This window comes from Oncorhynchus tshawytscha, linkage group LG06, assembly GCF_018296145.1.
Source record: "Oncorhynchus tshawytscha isolate Ot180627B linkage group LG06, Otsh_v2.0, whole genome shotgun sequence".
NCBI lineage: Eukaryota > Metazoa > Chordata > Actinopteri > Salmoniformes > Salmonidae > Oncorhynchus > Oncorhynchus tshawytscha.
This window is the reverse complement of record NC_056434.1, coordinates 42422485-42445164: the sequence shown is the minus strand read 5'-3', so window position 1 is coordinate 42445164 and position 22680 is coordinate 42422485. Positions and strand designations below refer to the sequence as shown.

The 22680-nt window shown below is 43.6% G+C and overlaps 1 protein-coding gene across 4 annotated transcripts in view; it reads left to right on the top strand.

Moving 5' to 3' along the window:
- tspan9a (tetraspanin 9a) overlaps positions 1 to 22680 on the top strand; it is a 281777-nt gene that overhangs the window by 232238 nt on the left and 26859 nt on the right. For all 4 annotated transcript variants that reach the window (XM_024423877.2, XM_024423878.2, XM_042323281.1 and 1 more), the window contains 2 exons: positions 11741 to 11932; positions 14312 to 14386. In XM_024423877.2, coding sequence (XP_024279645.1) covers positions 11741 to 11932; positions 14312 to 14386 — 267 coding nt within the window. The remainder of the gene's footprint in view (positions 1 to 11740; positions 11933 to 14311; positions 14387 to 22680) is intronic.

Here is a 22680-nt window from a genome sequence, read left to right as displayed (position 1 = left end):
CTTGTGGGCAAATTTTGTCATCAAACTTTGTCATCAAAGTCTGACACATTGGTGTAGCTGGCTTCTGGGTTAAGCGAGCAGTGTGTCAAGAAGCAGTGCGGCTTGGCAGGGTCGTGTTTCTGATGACGCATGGCTCTTGACCTTCACCTCTCCCGAGTCCATACGGGAGTTGCAGCGATGGGACAAGACTGTAACTACCAATTGGATATCATGAAAAAGTCCCAAAAAATAAGTCATGCTGGATTGACAGGATAGCTAATGTATTAACATTTTTCTAGCCCATGGTGTTGAATGTTTATCCTTTTAAGCATGGAAAATAGACCCTTAAACCTAGACTTGGACCACACACCCACTCCACTGAATAGCAGGCTAGTTATTGCTTTGCAATGCTTGCAGTTAGCCACTGATTCCTTCCACTCATTGTTGAATTTGCGGTTTCCTACTTGTTGTGCAATGCTTATGTCCAATGGGCGATGACCACCACCGATACATTTTATATATTTCTCTTCTCTTCCTATAATGAGGATTGAAAAGGATTTGCCAGTAGATTGTTGACTTGATTCATGATGATGGCTGCTAGCTAAGATTTTGAAAGTATGATGTTAACATGATCAGTCCATTCAAAGCTACGGTAGATATAATGTAATTTTATCTGGGGCTATTGACTTTGAGCCTTCGTGGATGGGCACTTCTAATGTAACTCTATGGCAGCACCCAAGGGGCTTGAATTTTCAAGCTCTCCCTGTAGATTTTGCAGTGACATAGTGTCCCCATGAGTGACAGAACACTGAGCCAATCACGGCACAACTATAGAACATTACCAACCCCTGCGCTCCGTATTTTCCACTGTCTGCCCCACCACCACAGAAAACACTGAGCTAGGCTGAATCACCTGCATTTTGGAGCTGCTTTACTCAAGAAAGCAAAAAAGAGACCATGTTTTTTTCCGGCTTTATTAACTCAATGATTTTTTTAAATTGACATTGTTTGCTAACTGATATGTGACACCCAATAATGCCCTGAATGACCAGTCGCCACTGACTGTTCTCGACATTGCCCAGACTTATTTAGTGGGAATTCCGCTCACATCTGCTGTACAATTCTGAAACTAGGACAGCGAAGCAGAGCAGAGTAACAACCCTGGAACTCACCAAGGAGATAGTGTACACAACATAGTATACATTTTACTGGAAAGCAGAGAGAAAGACTTTCTGTAAGAAATATGGTCCAGACAGAGCTGTGAGAACCAGACAGAGCTGTGAGAACCAGACAGAGCTGTGAGAACCAGACAGAGCTGTGAGAACCAGACAGAGCTGTGAGAACCAGACAGAGCTGTGAGAACCAGACAGAGCTGTGAGAACCAGACAGAGCTGTGAGAACCAGACAGAGCCGTGAGAAGCTGTGGGTCACTATGATCACTGTGTACTTCACTTAAAATAGTTTCTGCCCTGTTCAATCTGTCTATCTGGGTTATTGTATGGCTCACTCTTATAGGCTACAGCATGAGGAAACCTAGAGGAATCCACTTAACAGACTGCCAGTACTCAAGCTGTTATGTTGTAAAAGAACAGAAAGGGCCACACACTGTATGCTCCTTGTTAGGGTTGCAAAGGGAGGGTATATTACTGGTAACATTTCAAGTTTCAAGTTTTTTAAAACATTTTTATCACATGACATCTAGTGGCCTTTTGGGGTACTCCGACCCTCTGTGTGGCCTTATCACATGTAAAATATATCAAACAATCAAATACAATGATTTTCACATAAAAATAGAAAGACATTATCCTACATTATCCTAAATATAAACCATCAACTTACCAAAGGAATAGCACTTATTTCAGCATTTGTTTTTACACACTTGTATTTATTTGACTATATCAATATGTTTATGTTGTAAAAAAAAAAAACATTGGTGCCAAACTGGTGGCAGTTGTGAAAAAAAAGCCAATAGTTGGAAGAGTTGCAGAGTTAATTGAAAGTAATGCCATTGTTGATTAAAGGCTTTTTTTCATTAAGGCCATTTTCTGTTGAACCATGTGGTCTATCCACTAGAAGTTCATGGACAATATGGACACAGATATACAAAACAAACACTATTTGATTAAAAAAAATATATATACTCAAGTGTAAATGACCAAAGTTACCATAGATTGCCATAGATTACCTGTTAATTACCTAAATTACTGAACGTTCCGGTAATCCGGATCTTCGTCAGGTCAAACATAATTCAAGTGTAGACACATGATCCTTAGCCCAGCACCTATGTTTGTTGAAGGATGTAGTTTAAGAACACAACCACTGTTGACTATGAAAACATAAACTATGAAAAACTATGACAAAAATAACTATGAAAGCATAAAACATAGATTCATCTGTCTGTTGGTTTTAGCTGGATCTTTTTTTCTGTAGTTGAAAAGGCTGTTCTGGATGCATCACACAGCACTATGATAACTCATAGGCCATTAGAAGGAGAAATCGTTATTTATTTTCTTTTACCCGTTTTTTCTGCCCAATTTTGTGGTGTCCAATTGGTTGTTACAGACTTGTCTCATCGCTGCAACTCCCGTACGGACTCGGGAGACGTGGATGTCGAGAGCCATGCGCATCTTCAGAAACACAACCCAACCAATCCGCACTGCTTCCTGACACAATGCCCACCTAACCCGGAAGCCAGCCGCACCAATGTGTTGGAGGAAACACCGTACACCTGGCAACCCGTGGCAGGGTGCACTGCACTCAGCCCGCCACAGGAGTCGCTAGTGCGCGATGTGACGAGGACATCCCTGTCTGGACTCGAACCCAGAATCAGAAACAGAGTTTAATGAGGGACCACGACCCTCTCCCCGACTTGACACATAATCAAATAAGATGTGCTGTATAAAGGCGACTTTGATTGAATTAGTATTTGATGTGATTCAATCAAGCAGAGTATATATTTAAGTGTAAGGGATGTTTTTGTAAAAAAGAAAAATAGCTAAATTGCTATTCTCATTTGCTTCTCTCTCAAATGAATGTATTACTCGTAGAAACTACATTTCCCTACATTTATTCATGACTTTTCATATTTAAAGATGTCAGCTTTGGTCAAGCCATATGAGTCAAGGCTAGACATGTTCACAGTTAAATAACTGAAAGCCTTGCTGAAAGATGACTGGTAAATTTGATCCTTTTGATTCACAAAGTTTCATGATGCAGTATTTGTATTTATTTATTTCATTTAGCCTTTATTTAACTAGGCAAGTCAGTTAAGAACATACAGTATTCTTATTTACAATGACGGCAATTCTATAATTTCTCATTTGAAGTGTACACTGTAATCTGTGCAGTCATTTCAGATATTTGCCTAAAGTCACTGTCAAAAGTCAGTTTCCCTTAAACATTTTTGGAGGGATATTTGTTTTTTAGTATGGCCACAGTAATGTCCGAGCAGCATTGTAAGCCTTCAGAGAGAGAAAGTTATTGTTTTTATCTGAGGTGCTAGACATTCTCTCTCTTCATGATGGTATACAGTATTATCAATAAGAGCTAACTGTCCTTTTAAAGGAGGGAACCCATAGTTGCTGCTAAAAATATGTTTTCTCCAATAACGTGAAGAATAGCGTGGCACTCAGGGGATGATAGAGGGATAGAGCAGCACTCCTTCTCATAGCCAGCACAGTCAGGAGGCTTTGCTACCACTCTTTACTGTTATTGCACTGTAATGTTAGAGCTATACTTTAACAAAACACACTTTCACTGAAACATTACACTCCCGAAGAGCATTTTATGTCCAGAATGGATGACTTCCAGGCTGGCCAGGCCAGTCATCAGCTTTAGCCCCTGTATTGCAAAAATCTGGTGGCAAGCCATTTAACAAGAGCAGAGCAAGTCATTTGGAGGGTCAGTTTCACACTCACGCCCGCCCGCCTGCACACACCCCAAACCCTTTCCGAAATTAACCTCCATTGTAATACTAAGAGCCCAAGAAAAGGACTGACGCAGTTTGACAAAAGCCGTTGAAGTCATCATTCCGGGTGGTTTGCGGGCCGTTTTCCCCGTGACCTCTGAGAGGGAGCGTAAAAAGATCAGCTCCACCCGGCCACACTCAGCCAGTCGCAGCCCCTCCCCTAGTCACCTCCCCCATGCCTGGCCTGCTTGCTCCGCCGGTGGGGGAGATTGAAGTGGCGTCCCGCATCGGGTGGCTCTCTGTGTCACTGAGCAGGTTACTGTCGCAGCTGATAAAGCACCCAGCCAGTGTGATGGAGAAGGGCTGTTCTCTCGCTTTCTCTTTCTGTTCCTCTTCCTCTCCTCGCTCTCATCCTTCGCCACCCTCCCTCTCTTTCTCTCTCTCCACTGATGAATTTGCTCCACAGTTTCAATTACCCTGACCTTGAGCATTGAGAAGGACCCACACAGCAGGGCTCCATTCATCCAGTCAAATAGAGCCATCTCTCATGTTCTCCAGTCTTGTCCCAAAAGCTAATATGGTTCCACAGGCCTAATTTGCTCCTCACCACTCACCACAGCCACAACACTGACAGCGAGCTAGCCTTCCAATGACATTTGGACTTTAGACTTAGCACAACTCAATCTGACCACAAAAGGCTTGGATAAAAGGAACATTAGTCTAGTCACAAATCTTTGAACCTTGACACTCCATGTCCTCTTTCTAGCCTAAAGAGATGTCTATGTAACTTTTTATTAAATGTTGAGAGCTGTAGACTTGTATTGAATTGAGTATTGTGTACTCCAGCCCCTCAACCACAGAATAGGTTGAATTTGTGGTCACACTTCATCTGGATAGTCTGGATTGTCCATGCTCTGCAGATGGTCATACTATCAAAAAACTACACAACATGACCAAAAGTATGTGGACACCTGCTGGTCGAACATCTTATTCCGAAATCTTGGGCATTAATATTTAGTTGGTCCCTCCTCTGCTGCTATAACAGCCTCCACTCTTCTGGGAAGGCTTTCCACTAGATGTTGGAACATTGCTGTGGGGACTTGCTTCCATTCAGCCACAAGGGCATTAGTGATCACTGATGTTGGGCGATTAGGCCTGGCTCGCAGTCTGCGTTCCAATTCATCCCAAAGGAGTTCTTTTAGGTTGAGGTCGGTGCTCTGTGCAGGCCAGTCATGTTCTTCCACACAGATCTCAACAGACCATTTCCATATGGATCCCGCTTTGCGACCAGCGCATTGTCATGCTGTAACAGGAAAAGGCTTTCCCCAAACTGTTGCCACCAAGTTGGAAGCACAGAATCGTCAATAATGTCATTGAATGCTGTAGTGTTAAGATTTCCCTTTACTGGAACTACGGGGCATAGCCCGAACCATGAAAAACAGTCCCAGACCATTATTCCTCTTCCACCAAACTTTACAGTTGGCACTATGCATTCGGGCAGGTAGCGTTCTCCTGGCATACGCCAAACCCAGATTCGTCTGTCGGACTGCTAGGACGCGACGCGTGATTTATCACTCCAGAGCACATGTTTCTACTGCTCCAGAGTCCAATGGCGGCGAACTTTACACCAATCTAGCCAACTCTTGGTACTGCGCATGGTGATCTTAGGTTTGTGTTCAGCTGCTCTGCCATGGAAACCCATTTCATGAAGCTCCAGATGAACAGTTTTTGTGCTGACATTGCTTCCAGAGGCAGTTTAGAACTCGGTAGTGAGTGTTACAACCGAGGACAGACGACTTTTACGAGCTACGCGCTTCAGCACTCAGTGGTCTTGTGTGAGCTTGTGTGGCGTACTGTACACTTCGCAGCTGAGCCATTGTTGCCCCTAGACGTTTCCACTTCACAATAGCACCATTTACTGCAGAAGAGCAGAAATTTGACGATCTGACTTGTTGGAAAGGTGGTCAAGTTGAAAGTCGCTGAGCTCTTCAGTAAGGCCATACTTCTTCCAGTGTTTGTCTATGGAGATTGCATGGCTGTGTGCTCAATTTTATACATGTGGCTGAAATAGCCGAATACACTAATTTGAAGGGGTGTCCACATACTTTTGCATATATAGTGTATCTGTTGATAAGCAACTGCTTGCTAAGGTTAGGGTAAGGGTTACTTTTAGGGTTAGGATAAGGGTTAAGGATAGGGTTAGGTTTAGAATAAGGGTTTGGTTAAGGTTAGGGTAAGGGTTACTTTTAGGGTTAGGATAAGGGTTAAGGTTAGAGTTAGGTTTAGAATAAGGGTTTGGTTTAAGGCTAGGGTAAGAGTTACGTTTAGGATAAGGTTTAAGGTTAGAGTTAGGTTTAGAATAAGGGTTTGGTTAGGGTAAGGGTTACGTTTAGGGTTAGGATAAGGGTTAAGGATAGGGTTAGGTTTAGAATAAGGGTTTGGTTAAGGTTAGGGTAAGAGTTACGTTTAGGGTGAGGATAAGGGTTAAGGTTAGAGTTAGGTTTAGAATAAGGTAAAGGTTAAGAGTTACTTTTAGGGTGAGGATAAGGTTTAAGGTTAGGGTTAGAGCTAGAGTTAGTAAATTGAAATGTTACTGATAGTCTGTTGATAATCTGTAGAGCATCTACAGATGGACTATCCAAATAATGTGTTACCGAATCAGTGGAAGTGCCCTTGAGCAAGACACTTAACCCTAGTTGCTCCTGTAAGTTGCTCTCGATAACAGCGTCTGCCAAATGACTCAAATGTCCAATATGTAGGATGTTCCTAGTTATTATGAAATCTGGAGGTAGACATGTCCTCCACTTCTACGGTTCAATAAACTGCATCGCTCCCTACCACTACTCACTCCCACCTCGAGCAGTCACGGGACTTGTCATAGTATCTTCAGAAATACACTATATACACACAGTATGCCAAAAACGATTTGAACGGCATGATAGAACTTAAAACGTTGAACACATCTCCATCAAACAGTAAAAGCTTGTTACTGTAACTCTGCCTGAGGAGAATTCCTATCAGGTAATAGAAAGCAGCGTACCAACCCCACACACTCCCAGTAATGGCTTAATGAGAGAGGCTATGTCGCTGCAAGGGTGCGCACAGGGAGCCAAGGGGATTGTGGGCGCTGAGACGGAGCAGAACCTGCCCCTCTCTCTCTCACTCTCTCCTGGCCTGTTCGACAGAGTTAAAAACTGCAGCCGGTGCCTAAATACCTAACTGACATGTTACTCTAAGCTAAACACTTATACATCTTCCCCCATAGTTATCCTCGACTCCAGGTTTTCCCCTCTCTGAACAGAGGGATAAATTAGACTTGGGGTTATGGTAACACGGGACTACTAACACATAATTTTAGGAAATGGGAACCATTCGAGATTAAACTAACTTTCTCACATGTGGAAGGGCATTTGGCCCATCATTTTCATGTGGTTTTTAACTACTGTAAACTTCTGTGAATTATGTCTGTTTACAACCCCTCATCCTGTACCTTGAAATCCTACTGTGACATTATACAATATCCATCCACATAGATTGGATGTGAAAACAAGCCGAGTGTCTGAAATTAAAACAGGATAAGCGCCTCAGGCAGGCCTGAGGTCAGTCACGACCATCGAAGGTCATACCACCAATTGGCAGGCCTCGCTCTCTACTCTGGGCTTTCCTACATAATATCCTTTCACGTTTGACATTGGAACTGGTAGCAGTGGTGTAGTGAGACAGAGATTACACCGAGAGAGATCAGACAGATTGGGTGGGGGCTGGGTGGCTTCACAATCACTCACAGCAGACAACCTTGGATGCTTTCCTACACTCGGGCATTAGTCACAATCAACTAGAGGCACGGGATCCTCCCCCCACCTGGACTGGCTTACCTCTCGTGCTCCCTTTCTTCATAAATCCAACCTGCCTGTCCTCATAACGTACCTGGGTCATTCCACCAATTTGGGCTTTACATTTGTTTTAACATTCTGTCATAAAGAGCACAAGTTGAACTTGAGTGAGAGGATTGACAGAGGGACATGTCAAAATGCTGAATTTTGGTACTTTAGTAAGTCCTTATTCATATTTTAGAAATCGGATTTATCGAATTCTCCATGTGGTCTATATTAAATGGCACTTCGTTTAATTTAACAGGCTTTTAAAATTCTATATTGGTGCACAATTTCAACTTAAAATATCAAAGCTTAGTGAGAGAGACTGTGTTACTGCAAGGGCGCGCACAGGGAGCCACTTACAATTGTTTTTACCCACATAGTTTTTACCCACCTACCCACCTAGTAGTACCCACCCACAATGCACCCTCTCACAAAACAGGAACTTTGGCCATAGAGATAAAATTACTAGAACGACAAAAGCATGTTATCTTGCTTTATTCCTACTCAATATGGCTGCCGGTCCACCCATTGACATGAATTGGAAAGCCTGTTGTAGTAACTCTGTTTCATTGGCTGTGGCCTCATGAGCTGGGAGATCTATCTGCATTTTATCCACTCAGCATAAAGACAAATGTGACCTTTCACAGCATTTCCAGTTGACATTTCCATTTTCCATTTTTAAATCGGGGACCATCCCCCCGGCTCACTCCTCCTAGTAGTTAGTTATGTATTATTAAGGTGATTGAGACCCATACTGAGCTGAGGGTCGTTCAATCTAACGCCACTCAAACAAACAACTGATGCTCCTGAGTCTCTCTCTTACTCAGTCACACAGCAAGTTAGTTGTTTGTTTTTACTGCTGTTTTTCCGAGGGAAAGGAACAAAAGCTCCCGTGTCCTTTTGAATAGGACGCCCATCGGTTGGCCAAACGACTGTGCCGCTCCGTGAGGGATTGAACGCTCCGTGATCTGCTCAAACGAGTGTCCCTCGCTATTAGGCTTCATGGACTCGTCTCTCTGGCCATCCTCCAACCTTCACAGGAGCTTATAATGTGTAGCCTTTATTTGACTAGGCAAGTCAGTTAAGAACCTGTGGTAGAAAAAGTACCCAATTGTCATACTTGAGTAAAAGTATAGATACCTTAATAGAACGTTACTCAAGTAAAAGTCTAAAAGTATTTGGTTCTAAATATACTTAAGTACCAAAAGTAAAAGTATAAATAATTTCACATTTCTGCTATTGAGCAAAGCAGGCAGCACCATTGTCTTGTTTAAAAAATGTATGGATAGCCAGGGGCACACTCCAACACTCAGACATCATTTACAAAAGATGCATTTGTGTTTAGTGAGTCCGCCAGATCAGAGGCAGAAGGGATGACCACGTGTTGTCTTGACAAGTGTGTGAATTGGGCCATTTTCCTGCCCTGCTAAGCATTCAAAATGTAATGTGTAATTTTGGGTGTCCGGGAAAATGTATGGAGTAAAAAGTACATTATTGTCTTTAGGAGTGCAGTGAAGTAAAAGTAAAAGTTGTCAAAAATATAAATAGTAAGTAAAGTACAGATACCCCAAAAACCTACTTAAGTAGTATTTTAACACCACTGTTAAGAACAAATTCTTATTTACAATGAAAGCCTACCCCAGCCAAACCCAGACAACGCTGGGCCAATTGTGTGCCGCCCAATGGGAGTCCCAATCACTCCCAAAGCAAGGACTGTAGTGACCCCTCTTGCGTGGAGATGCAGTGCCTTAGACCGCTGCGCCACTCGGGAGTCACTGATATATTCTGTACTTTTAGTCAGGCTGTCAGGATCAGGTCCCTGGCAAGGCAACACATTCTCTTTGGTAGAATCTCAATACTTTCCACTCGGCAACCGTTTTTGCTGAGCTGAGGTACTGACGTACTTATTTCACAAGGTTTTCCGTTAGCGCCTCCTGATTTTTAACAACCAGGACATTTTCGCATCCATTTCAGGTCTTAAAAGGATATGCAGTCCCCCAGAAGCTCCCTGTATATACAAAGCAGTATCTCCCGTCAACTCTAGCCTACACAAACACAGGCCACACAGCCTGCCCAATGGAAATGTCACAGGTTAATGAGCGTGATCCTCCACTCAACACACGGCCCCTGGGGGGGCGTTTGATGGGGGTTTGACGGCCTGAACTCTGTGACTGGCCCCAGGGTTTATACAGTATGTCCAGAGTTACAGACCCTGTAGGACTCATTAACATGGAGACGTCTCTCGACGCCACCATCATCAGCAGACAGGAGTTTACCCCTCAGGCCCAGTGGGACAGCCCCCCCATCAAACAACCTTCACATAACCATCACACAACCCTCACAGACCCCATTCTCATACACACTCGTATATTCACTACCAACCCGCTTAGACCCACTCTCATATGCGCCACCAGCGTGGAAGGCGCTTGTTTTGTTTTTACTGTATGCTGTGAAAGGTCACACTTTTTGGTGGGGCTCTTAGATGAGGGTGTCGATGATGTTGAGACAGGGTGATAGAGCCATTTGTCATCTCTGGATGTAAGCCAAATCAAATCAAATTTTATTGGTCACATACACATGGTTAGCAGGTGTTTATGCGAGTGTAGCGAAACGCTTGTTTGTTAAGTGCTCATCGCTTAGAGTTATTGAAGGAGCTATTTGTCAGTCCAATTACCCAACTCATTTAGCTCGGGGATACACTGTACATGTGATTCATCATTTTGTTTTTGTCTAATTCTCTTCAGAAATATTACTCCAGGTTCGCCTGTGTTCGTTCCTGTGTTGAGGCTGAAGGTTTGCAGGTTGATTAGTGCACAGTACACGGCTCCATATATCGCGGACGGGCGTTAATGTGTTCAGGAGCACTGATGTGTTAACGTCTAGAGATGACTGCACCGTCAAAGACATCCAGTGTCAAGAGTTTTAAATGTACACTGTACACTTTCCCTCCACAAGGCGGGAGGGATGGAGGAAGGTGCTAAGATTTACCATGGCGTCTAACCATATTTCACCTCATTGTAATTTGTTATTCATGACAAGATTGCATTGGATATTGAATTATATTAGGCGGAGTGAAAATGTCACCACTTACCTACCCGCTGATATTTCACTGGGGCCAGCAGGCATGACGGACTGTCTGCCCAAATCATAGTATTAGGCTGTGTCTCAAATGACGAGAGCTCCATAAGCCTCTGGTCAAAAGGAATGCACTATATAGGGAAAAGGTTGCCTTTTGGGATGCAGCCAGTGTCTGTCCTGTCTGCTCTTACCACTCGCGGATGGGCGGAACACCCACAGACAGAACCCGGGCAACTCTCTGCCCGATCAGGCTCTTCCAAAAACACTGCGGTGCATTAATGGAGTGCATGCTAGATCTGAGAGACTTTCAACGAGGCCCTGCAGAGTGAGTCTCTGTAGGGGGCAGTGGACTGTAGAGGAATTCCAGCCCTGGGGAACTGCTCCCCTTAGAGGTGTGCCGTGTCCCTACAAGTGTTATAAGCCTAGACTACATTCAGTATGTGTGTGTAATTCTGTGTTTGTTCTATGTCAGTAAGCTGCTCAGACCTGCAGAAAGCATTTCTGCTCATCATTTCCAGTGGAGCTCTTATTGGTTAAACAGAATCCGTTCATGTTCTGTAATAGTTGTGAAAAGCTCTTGTTTTGTGTGTGTTTGGGATGGATGCTGGTGTGTAAAGGGAGGTCTGCCTACCAACACAGCCTTTCTGAGGATATTTACATGGTCCCTTTGATTTGTACTTCGTGAAGACTATGAAAATACACATTTTCTCGGGGGAACATAACACTTTGCGTTATGTGTGAATATGCATGCTCGTTTCGGACCTGCAAAGAAACTGTGGAAGCATTGTATGGCATGTTTTCTGCCGACTCCAATTCATCCTGAACAGATATTTCTTTGTGATGAGTATTTCCTACCTGACTTACCTGGTTTCCTCTCTTCTGATCTCTTGCTTTGCAGTTGTGTGGCTGTGGGCTGCTCGGCGTGGGCATCTGGCTGTCTGTGTCCCAGGGCAGCTTTGCCACTTTCTCGCCCTCCTTCCCGTCGCTCTCCGCTGCCAACTTGGTCATCGCTATCGGCGCCATCGTCATGGTGACCGGCTTCCTGGGCTGCCTGGGCGCCATCAAGGAGAACAAGTGCCTGCTTCTGAGCGTGAGTTATAATCTCTCTCTCTCTCACGCGCACACACACACGTATTAAGTCCATCAGGCTGCTGCAGCAGGAGGTGGAGGGGGTCTGTGCTGTACAACTGGGCTCGTTCAGAGATTATTTACAGCGCTATCGCTAAGAACAGATAGGTGTTGCACCTTGATCCATTAGTGGGGAGGGGTGTCTGTTCTGTAAGGAGAAGGAGACAGTGTAGCATCAGTTTTTTTCGTTCCAGGCTGGTAGGGTTGTTTTCTGTCCTGGGTGGGTGGTGTACAGACCTAAGGTTCAGGCTGACTCTGGACCTATATGTCAGAGGGCCTAAATATAGCATAGCCAACAGGCAAAGGGACTGCCTAGTAAACTACCTGTTGGTGCAGACAGAAATGGCGGTGTGGAAGACCAGGAAACATGTAATGCAGGAGGCGGGAATCACAGATCCCAGAGCTGTGCTACTGGGGCTGTTGTGGGCTCGGCTGGCAAGTGTACAGTATATGGGGGGCTGGTGTACGATCTGGAGGACTGTGTAGGGGTGTGGGGCATCAGGGGGATTCTTTACAGTGGACGTGGAGGGGGGCTTGGTTCTAACTTTCTAGGTCTGTTTAAATGAAGTAACGTTTGTGCTTTTAATGATGTAACTATTGGGCCAACAAAGACATTGTTAAAATAAAACAAATCTCACATACACACTCACAGCAGCCTTATTTGTATTACTCTTCAAATGGGTCATCAGTAGAGCAGCCAGGCTAACGAGCTCAACGGGGAGTTGAATCCTCAGTAAAAACCTCAGGGGTTCAGAGAGAAAATTCGACCCGAGCGCCAGCCGCTGCGGGAGTCTCCCATTCTGAAAATGAACAGTAACCCATCGGCTCTCCTCCATGGCCGTGGTCACAGCCTGATTGAAAGATGTGTCAGTGTGAGGACAGTGTGTGTCACTTACATGATTGAATTATGTAGCGCTCATAATGGCACATCCATTGCATTGGTAAGGAAAAAAAATTTAACGCCCTGAATTATTTAACACAAAGAATACTCTTGTTTGTCTCTAGACTCATGTTGTTCCTGAAAAAGTCTCAAGAGTTTTCTCAAGTTTGATTTAATCAGCAAAGTTTAAAAATAGGTTTATGTAACTGGATGTGAAACTTTTTAAATCAACTTAAAAATGAGAGTTGCGGAATATCAAACATCTCCAATCCCTTGGAGAAGCTAGCACACGCCTCAGTTAAGAGCATACCAAATCCTCCACATCAGCACAGCGGTAGGTATACACTACCTGCTTTAACAACACGGAGAGACAGAGAGAAAGAGAGGGGGGACAGAGAGAGGAAAAAAGAGAGAGAAAGCGGGAGAGAGGACCTGGATCTCAGTCAAAACACCATAGTGATAAATAATGAACTCTGATGTAAAAGTTTCATACCACATCTCTGTTAAGTCATATCAGATTGAGCCAACGGGTATTTCATATTCGCCCAAACCTGGGATGTTTTGAACAGTCAGTCTTTCTATCTGTCAGTCTGTCTGGAAACATCAGAGTGAAGTTAGCCCTCCCGGGGGCAGCCAGATCTGAGGTACCGGTCTGACATATTATTTGTGAAGTTCTTCTGTGAACAAACTCTCTTTGGATTAGAAATATTTGAAATAGATAAAGGTCAGAGAACCTTTGCCGTCAGGAGATTCAAGCTAGGCTAGACAAGTTGAAAGAGCCCATCGCAAAATTCAAGGGAAGATTGAAATGTGTAACACACTCGGCTGACATTGCAGACATGAAAGTGGGTGTATGAACGCACAGACACACACGTACACCCTCACACACATACTCAAACAAACACACTCACACATACATCGTGTCGGTTTAAGCAATCAGAGCACCCACATTGTGTCTATATAATCTGAAACTTTCCACACCCGGAGAAAACATGACAAACATACTTTGTGGGACCTGTCAACAAAAGACAAAAGATTCAATGAAACAATCAAATGCTGACCTGGCCACCTACAAATTCAATAAACAACTGTCCGTGCAGTTTTCACTGTGATCCTTTTTCATATGTACCATGACCCAAATAATACATCCAAAACAAACAGGGCAAAATGAATAGAACTCTCCTCAAATTGAATTTCTGAATCTGCCGGTTGCTGAGCTCCCATGCTGTGAAGAAGGGATAGTCAGTATTTAGCTGAAGGAGTGAGGAGATGCTGGGCTACGTGGGAGAATCTGTGGAGAAATTAAACCTCCTCCTCGGGATGTTCACTGGCCCCCAGGCACTCACCTTATCTCCATCTCTCTCCCTCCCCCTCTCTCCCTCTGTATCCCTCTTCCTCTGTCTCTTCATTTCCCTCTCTTGCTCTCTCTCTCTCTCTCATTCTCCTCTCTCTCTCTTGCAGTTCTTCATTGTCTTGCTGGTAATCCTGCTGGCAGAGCTGATACTACTCATCCTGTTCTTCGTGTATTCAGATAAGGTAAGGATACTTTAAATGTCCCCCATGTTAACTTATGATACTGTATATTATATGATCCCATGTTACACATATGAATGTAAATGTGCTGAATGACATCAGAATTCACTTAGCATGTAACTACTTACCATTTATTGACGTGAAAATGCTGCATGTTTGCACACACACACACACACACACACACACACACACACACACACACACACACACACACACACACACACACACACACACACACACACACACCAGAAACCTCAAGACACAAATGGTGTCACGTACATAAGCATGGCCCAGTTGTTCCATGCCGAGAGTGTCCTCAGTCTCCTCTTTCAAAGACACTTGTCTCACAGCGAGAGGTTAAGCGTCTTCACCCCACAGGGCTGACCCCCGGGGTCAAAAGGATCACAGGTCAGCCAACAAAATGCAGTCTCACCCCTGGCCAAATGGCTCAGTGTAATTAGTCCTTAGCTCTGTCTTAGCCCCACTCTCCTGCTATATGTCCCACTTACTCTGAAGCTTTAGATCAGCGTTTCCCATGACCCTTAGGGCATGGGGTGGGGTTTTGTGCTGCTATGTATGGCCAGGGTCTGAGAATCTGAGAACATTGGATGGCATGTAAAGCCCAGGAGGTTATTGACAGCCATGGGGGAAGTCTTAAAATCAACCTATAAATGTCCCCAGATAGATGAAGTAACCAAGCCTGAGGCAAATGTTTTGTGTTGGTCAAATGGATCAGCAATAAAATGGTCCTCTTTTTCCAGGGACATTGTGTGAGTTAGATTTTTATTCTTCTTTATATTCAAATTCTTTGGACATGAGGTCATTGTTCAAGGTCAGCCTCTCCAACAGATAAAGGAATTCATTTAGCAGTTAGCACCCAATTCATTCAGAGATCTGGATCTCTCCCCGTCTCCCATGCATGCAGCAGGCATGCACCATTAGGAATAAATATCTCTGTCGTCTATAAGCACCATCTTCAGATATCACCAGCTTAACGTCATAAACCCAAACTAAACCTTTCCAAAGGATTTTATGGGAGGGTACTTGACTTGACAGCAGTGCAGCAGTATAAGATAATCTGTGAAGGTGTGGGGTGATCATCAGTCAAAGAAGCCTGGGCTCGTATCCACAAAGCATCCCAGAGTAGGAGTAATCTGATCTGAGATCAGTTTTGCCTTTTATATTATCAAGGATGGACAGGGGAACGTGGGCCCAAGGAGGAGTGCTAATATAGGATCCGGTCCACCTGTCCATGTAATCTAAAAGGCAAAGGCATTCCTACTGAAACACTTTATAAATACAGGCCCTGATCCTAGATCAGCACTCCTACTTGGAGTGGATTTGTAAATACGGGCCATGACGTTTTTTCCTGTAAGGCCCAACTTTAGGCTTTACTGTAAGAGTCGTCTCAAGGCAGGTTTATGAGTCCTCCATCTCCACAGATGATTGTGTTTGTATCTCCACTTGCACATTAAAGTTAGATGAAGTGATGATAACACTGATGGCCTGAAATGTATCAATGAAATGTGAAGCTGTTACTGCAAATGGCTAGTTATTGAATGTGGCATTTCTCGCTCACATTAGACCAGGAATGGTTCAACACAGGATTTTTTAGACTGTGTCTTTAGATTACATGAGGCTACCAGGGTTGAGGTAAATTCTAATTTAATTTGAAATTCCAATTACATTTTTGAATGAACTCATGAAGTGGATTTACGTTCAATTCAATTCAAATTTCAACAATCTTTAAGTTAAGGAATTGGAATAAGACTGTTTGAATTGGAATTTGTTTATTAAATTGGAATTCATTATGTGTACATTTAATTCACTTAGTATCAAATGCACTTAGTATCAAACATTGACTGAAGCATGTTTTAAATCATTTCAACTTGTATTTATATTTTTCCAGTATAGCTAGGCTGTCTGAACACTAACATTATTAGCCTAAAAGGTTGAGGCAATTGAATTTGAGAAATTGTTTGTCGATAATGTTGAATTGGGAAATTAATTCTTGGAATTTATTACACAACAATAATCACATCTAATATAGGCATTGGTTGAAGCTCAGTGTTAAATTCAAATCTCCCTATCATCATATCTAAGCCAATCTGACACCAATCTCGATGAAAATCCGCAAATCAACTTTATTGGAGGTACATAACACACACACCCCTTTCTACACGAGGCGCCCGTCTGTTATCGAGAACCTCATACCTGATTTTTTTCCTTTGATGCGTACGATCACATTTTTGTGATCATTGTTGAGTGGTCCTGTCAATGTTCCAGGTGAATGGAGTAAAGCGGAGTCAGGAGCAGGACACAGGTATAAGCAAAGCCACGATATTTACTCAATATCAACAATAATCCAACAAGGATAAGCATGAACAATCCAGAACACGTACACGGAACACCTTGACAGAACAATCACGCACAAAACAAAAGGGGAAGCCAGAGGGTTAAATAAGGAACATGATTATGGAATGGAAACCAGGTGTGTACAAAGAAGACAAAGACAAAACAAAACGAAAATGAAACATGGATCGGTGGTGACTAGAAAGCCGGTGACGTCGACCGCCGAATGCCGCCCGTACAAGGAGAGGGACCAGCTGAAATGCGGTCTTTCTCCATCTCCACCCCTGATGCGGAAAAGTGGTACCCTTGAAAGGAGACGGGCTGTTGGAAGAACAGACATTTCTCAGCCTTGACGTACAGGTCATGCTCCAACAGTCGACTAAGCACCCGGCGTACCAGGGACACATGCTCGGCGCGTGTGGCGGAGTATATTAGAATCTATGTACACCACCACACCCTGCCCGTGCAGGTACCTGAAAATCTCATCTACAAAGAATTGGAAGACTGATGGCGCATTCATCAACCTGTACGGCATGACGAGGTACTCATAATGCCCAGAAGTGGTACTAAATGCTGTCTTACACTCATCCCCCGCCCGGATATGCACCAGATTGGAAGCGCTCCTGAGATCCAATTTTGTGAAGATGCGCGCCCCATGCAATGACTCTGTCACACCGGTTATGAGAGGTAGCGGGTAACTGTACTTTACCGTGATCTGATTAAGACCTCGATAGTCAATACACGGGCGTAAACCTCCATCCTTCTTCTTCACAAAAAATAAACTTGAGGAGGCAGGTGAAATGGAAGGCCGAATGTATCCCTGTCCCAGAGATTCGGTGACATATGTTTCCATAGCCGCCGTCTCCTCCTGTGACAGAGGATACAAGTGACTCCTGGGAGGTGCTGCGTCTACCAAGAGATTTATCGCACAATCCCCCCGTCGATGGGGTGGTAATTGAGTCGCCTTCTTTTTACACAAGGCAAATGCCAAATCGGCATAGTCGAGGGGAATGTGCATGGTGGAGACCTGGTTTGGACTCTCCACCGTATCTGCACCCAAGAAACGCCTACACACCTCCCTGAGCACTGACGGGACCATCCCTTGAGAGCCCTCTGTTGCCACGAAATAGTGGGGTCATGTGAGGCCATCCAGGGAAGGCCCAACACAACAGGAAACGCAGGAGAGTCGATCAGAAAGAGACTAATTCTCTCCTCATGACCCTCCTGCACTATCATACAGAGTGGAGCTCCCTAAGAGTGACCTCCCTAATCAGCCCCGACCCCAAAGGACGACTATCTAAGGCATGTACAGGGAAAGGAACATCAACAGGAACCATAGGGATCCCTAAACTATGTGCAAAGCAACGGTCAATAAAGTTCCCAGCCGCGCCTGAATCGACTAGCGCCTTATACTGGGAATGCGGGGAAAACTCAGGAAATTCTATAAACAACAGGGAGCTCTGGGTGAGTCAGGTGCCTACTCACTTGGGATGACCCACCAGCGCTCCGCCTGCTACCTCGACTCCCTGGGGAACCTCCCCAGCACTGACCAGCAGTGTGCCCTCTGCGGCCACAGGTGGTGCAGGGAATGGTCCCCCCTCCGCTCCCCCTCATAGCAGCACCTCCCTTCTCCATCAGCGTTGGACAGATTATCCAGCCAGATGGATAGGTCCACCAGCTGGTCAAGGTTAAGGGTGGTGTCCCTGCAGGGTAGCTCCCTGCGAATGTCCTCGCGTAAACTACACCTGTAGTGGTCGATCAGGGGCCGCTCATTCCATCCCGTGCCGGCGGCCAGAGTGCAAAAGTCCCGCGCAAACTCTTGTGCGCTCCTCATCCCCTGTCTGAGATGATATAGTCGTTCCCCCTTCAGGTGGATGATCGAAAATCGGATGATCGGGTGAAATCTTCATAATCATCCAACGCCAGTCCTTCCCTTCCCCAGATGGCGTTCGCCCATTCCAGTGCTTTACCCGTCAGACAGGAGATGAGGGCGTTCACACTCTCGCGTCCCGAATAAGGAACATGATTATGGAATGGAAACCAGGTGTGTACAATGAAGATAAAACCAAATGAAAATGAAACATGGATCGGTGGTGACTAGAAAGCCGGTGACATCGACGGCCGAACGCCGCCCGAAAAAGGAGAGGGACCAACTTCGGCGGAAGTCGTGACAGGTCCCTGCAAATATGTGATTGGAACAGGAGCAACAAACACATCTAAAAAGCATTGTTGTCTAATAAAAGCATCTAAACAATGTTTTGTACTGATGGAAAATAAAGGTCTTCACAACTTTATTCCTAAATTTCACCTTTTACTGTAAAATAGATATGTGAACTTCATCATCCAAGCATCACACGGAACACATCCGCAGCCAAACTCATTCCATTAACCAGTCTAAATAATTGGTTGCACTGACAAAAAAACAAAACATAAGTTAGCGACCTAACAGCTAGACTTGTTCACAATGTACCACATCTCTGATGAGCACAAGGAAGAAAGGTAGCATTGTTTAGAAAAGAGATGTAACAGCAGTTCTTTGTGATGGTAGCCATGTTTGTTTATGTTTGGCAAGCAAAAACTAATCCCAGAATGCCATTCACTATAAGACGGAAATAAACAAAGTCAAAGTCAAGGTCATTGCCTGAAAAATATTAATTTAGTTTGGCCAATTTTCAGTATATTTCCAAATCTTCAATGTACTCGTTACACTGTATACAAGAACCGGAGCACATGACTTGACAAGTCGTTCACAGTTTTTGACAAATCACAAAGTTAATAAATTGATTACCTCACAGATCACCCCAAATGCAATCCTACTGCCTAGCCTAACCGTAGCGCCAAAGCTAAACAGGGTTGCCCGATATGGAAGAAACCATTTTAGGGGGGTTTGTGGGGGAGTTCATTTCATTTGTAGAGGGTTTTAAAATCCATGGGGGAAGATATCTTGGGGGGATATGATGCAGGAAATATTACTATGATGGGGGCATCATAGTATTTAAAAGCTAAATAAAAATAAAACCCCTGGAAAGGGGGTCTGAGCAGGCAACCCTAAGGTACCATAGTCTGATGCCGCGTTCAAAACAACTGGGAACTCGGATCTCCAACTCCCGACTTCAGTGTGTTCAAGACAACTGGGAACTCGCTTTGAACATTTGTCCAACTCGGAATTCCAACTTGGGAACTCCAAATTTCCAACCTGAAGATCACTGGTGTCATGATTTGATTTTTCAGAGATCCTGTTGTCTTGAAAACACCATAAGTCAGTCGAGTGAACCATCCCATCACCTCATTTTGTTACAACATCTTTGGTCTGACAGACGCTTATTTGACAACCAGAATGCACTGTATGGTGCCAATAAACATGGCGCCACACATAGCTGGCAAATAGCTTAGCATTAGCTCATCTTAATCAGTAAAAAAGTATTTTACACATGTGTCCATTACAATCTATGCAATAATTGGAATGCATGATTTATCACCAGTACATGAAAATGTGAATAAAACAGTAAATACGTTATGCTCCATACATACTGTACATATGATATTCTACAGTAGAAACGACAACACGATATACAGAAAATAAGGCACTTACTTTGAGAGGAACGCACACATATCCAATGTTATTATTTGTAAGAAAAAATAATGAAGGCAAGAAAATGTCGCGGGGGGAAAGTTTGTGGAAGGCCTGTTCTGACTATAGATGTGTTAATGTCTGCATACTAAATCTGGGGAAATACTGGGGACGTGTTTTGGTTCTAGTCGAAGAGAGAAGTAAAGCCTCAAACATAAATCGACCCCAACAGATAAATGGGCTACTTCTTACGTGAATTAATGAAGAGGCTGAACACACCTCAATTCAAACTGTTCGAAAATAAAACTTGTTAGAAAATAATTTGAAATTGACGAATTGAAACATAGCCTATAGATAATTAGTAGACAGCGTGCCTTGGTTTGGTGGCAATGTGGGTTAACTGTCCTGTTGCGTAACAATCACATTTTTGAACAGTGAGTGTACTCTTACGTCACGTGCATAAAAACTCACACTGGCGACCGTTAGAGACATTTGGAACTCAAACGTGAAAAGGTTAACAGGGTCGGTAGCGCCTACCTGGCTCAAATTCGAAATGTCGGATTAAAACGAGACAGCGTCCATAAACTTACTATTGATCTTAAAAAATGCAGTATTAACTAAGTTTGTAGGTGCAACAGTTTTTATTAAATGTATCATTTATCGCTCTCACGTGCACATTTCAGTCTGTTAAGAAACAACAATGTGATACCTTATTGTAGTGCTTCTACACCTGCATTGCTTGCTGTTTGGGGTTTTAGGCTGGGTTTCTGTACAGCACTTTGAGATATCAGCTGATGTACGAAGGGCTATATAAATAAATTTGATTTGTAGCTTTTTCAGCCGAAACTAGAAAGAGTTCTAACTCCTGGTTGGTTGCTCGGCAACAACACAGCTGCTTGCATCGTGCTACCAGTCACAAGACGTTTATGCGAACAAACCTAGGCTACTGTAAATAGCTAGCTGAGGTTAATCGATAAATGCAAACTGATATTTTGATTAGCTAAGTATCTAACTAACTTAACGGTATACCCAAAAGATAAGAGCTAACGTTGGCTAGGTAGCTAACCAACAAGCGAGGAAAGCTAGCTAGCTATATTTTGCCAAATAAGTTTTTCCATACAAGGCAAAAGTCATCATGTGTAAACTGCTGATCTAGACACTTGCGTGTAATCACAGCACAAACAAATATGCACAAAATAATCTAGCGGACGTCCTTGGCTGCTGTGATAGCCGATTCACTTTAGCTAGCTAAGTAACCTTAGCCAACTTAAGAGTGTAGTGTTAGCTAACTTGTATGGCCAGTTCATGCACCACAATATATAATACTTTCTAGTTAGTTACATTAAGTTTAAACTCACCAATCTTTGGGAAACTGCCATGCTAATCAGGTTCATTTGCATTGCACAGACCAAGCTATGGTAACATCAAGACGAGGTAGACAGATTTCAGACAGGGCAAACCCTGCAGTTAGCTACGCTACATTTCCTCGACTAAGAACAACCAAGACCCCTATAAAAACCAAAGCTAAGAAAACAAATTGCTTTGTTAAGAAACAATAATTTAGCTATGTTGAACCACATATAGTAAATGGTTGAACCCCAAACGTACGTGTAAACAGAACCTCAGTTGTGCGTGCTTAGACTGACAGCATCGCTGTTTAAAACACCTGTAGAATAAATTCCAGCTTCGGCATAAACTCCCTCTCCTGCCGTCTTAACATTTATAATACAAATGCGTGCCGACTGATCAACACAGTGTCAAATTTCTTTTCAGTGTGTTCACAGAAAATCTGAAATCGCCATTCCAGAAGTAAAATGTAGTCAGGGGCTCCACACGCTGGACCAGGTTAAAACAACATCAGGATCATTGCTTGCTTACGTGACTTGCTGTGTGCCAGCCTGGTCTCATAGACTAGATGTAACATAGTAAATGCAAATCCAGGACCCTGAAATCAGTATGATATGTTACATTTGGTATAGTTACAAAGGACAGGCGGTTACTTAAAGGATAATTGTCCTATTTCTGAAGTAAATCTCAATTGTTTGTAAATGGCATGTTATATAAGGGTCCGACACTTTTTTTTGTGTGATTTGTCTTGTTTTTGACAAACTTACCCCAGCTGCGATTCACTTCCTCTTTGCTCATTGTGCAGTATCAGGGGACGCGAAAGACATGAACAAAAGCACCCAAATACATCCTTTTAACATTTGACACGGTCTCAGTATAATGATGTAGGACCGAGTTTGGGAAACTCTGCCTTACGGGACTACCCAGGGACACAGTGATTTTATGGCAAAGTGTCAGATTGTGTGGGCATGTGCCTGTCACAGAGAAATGCAAACACCAGCTGGTTGACAGAACACTAGACCATCTC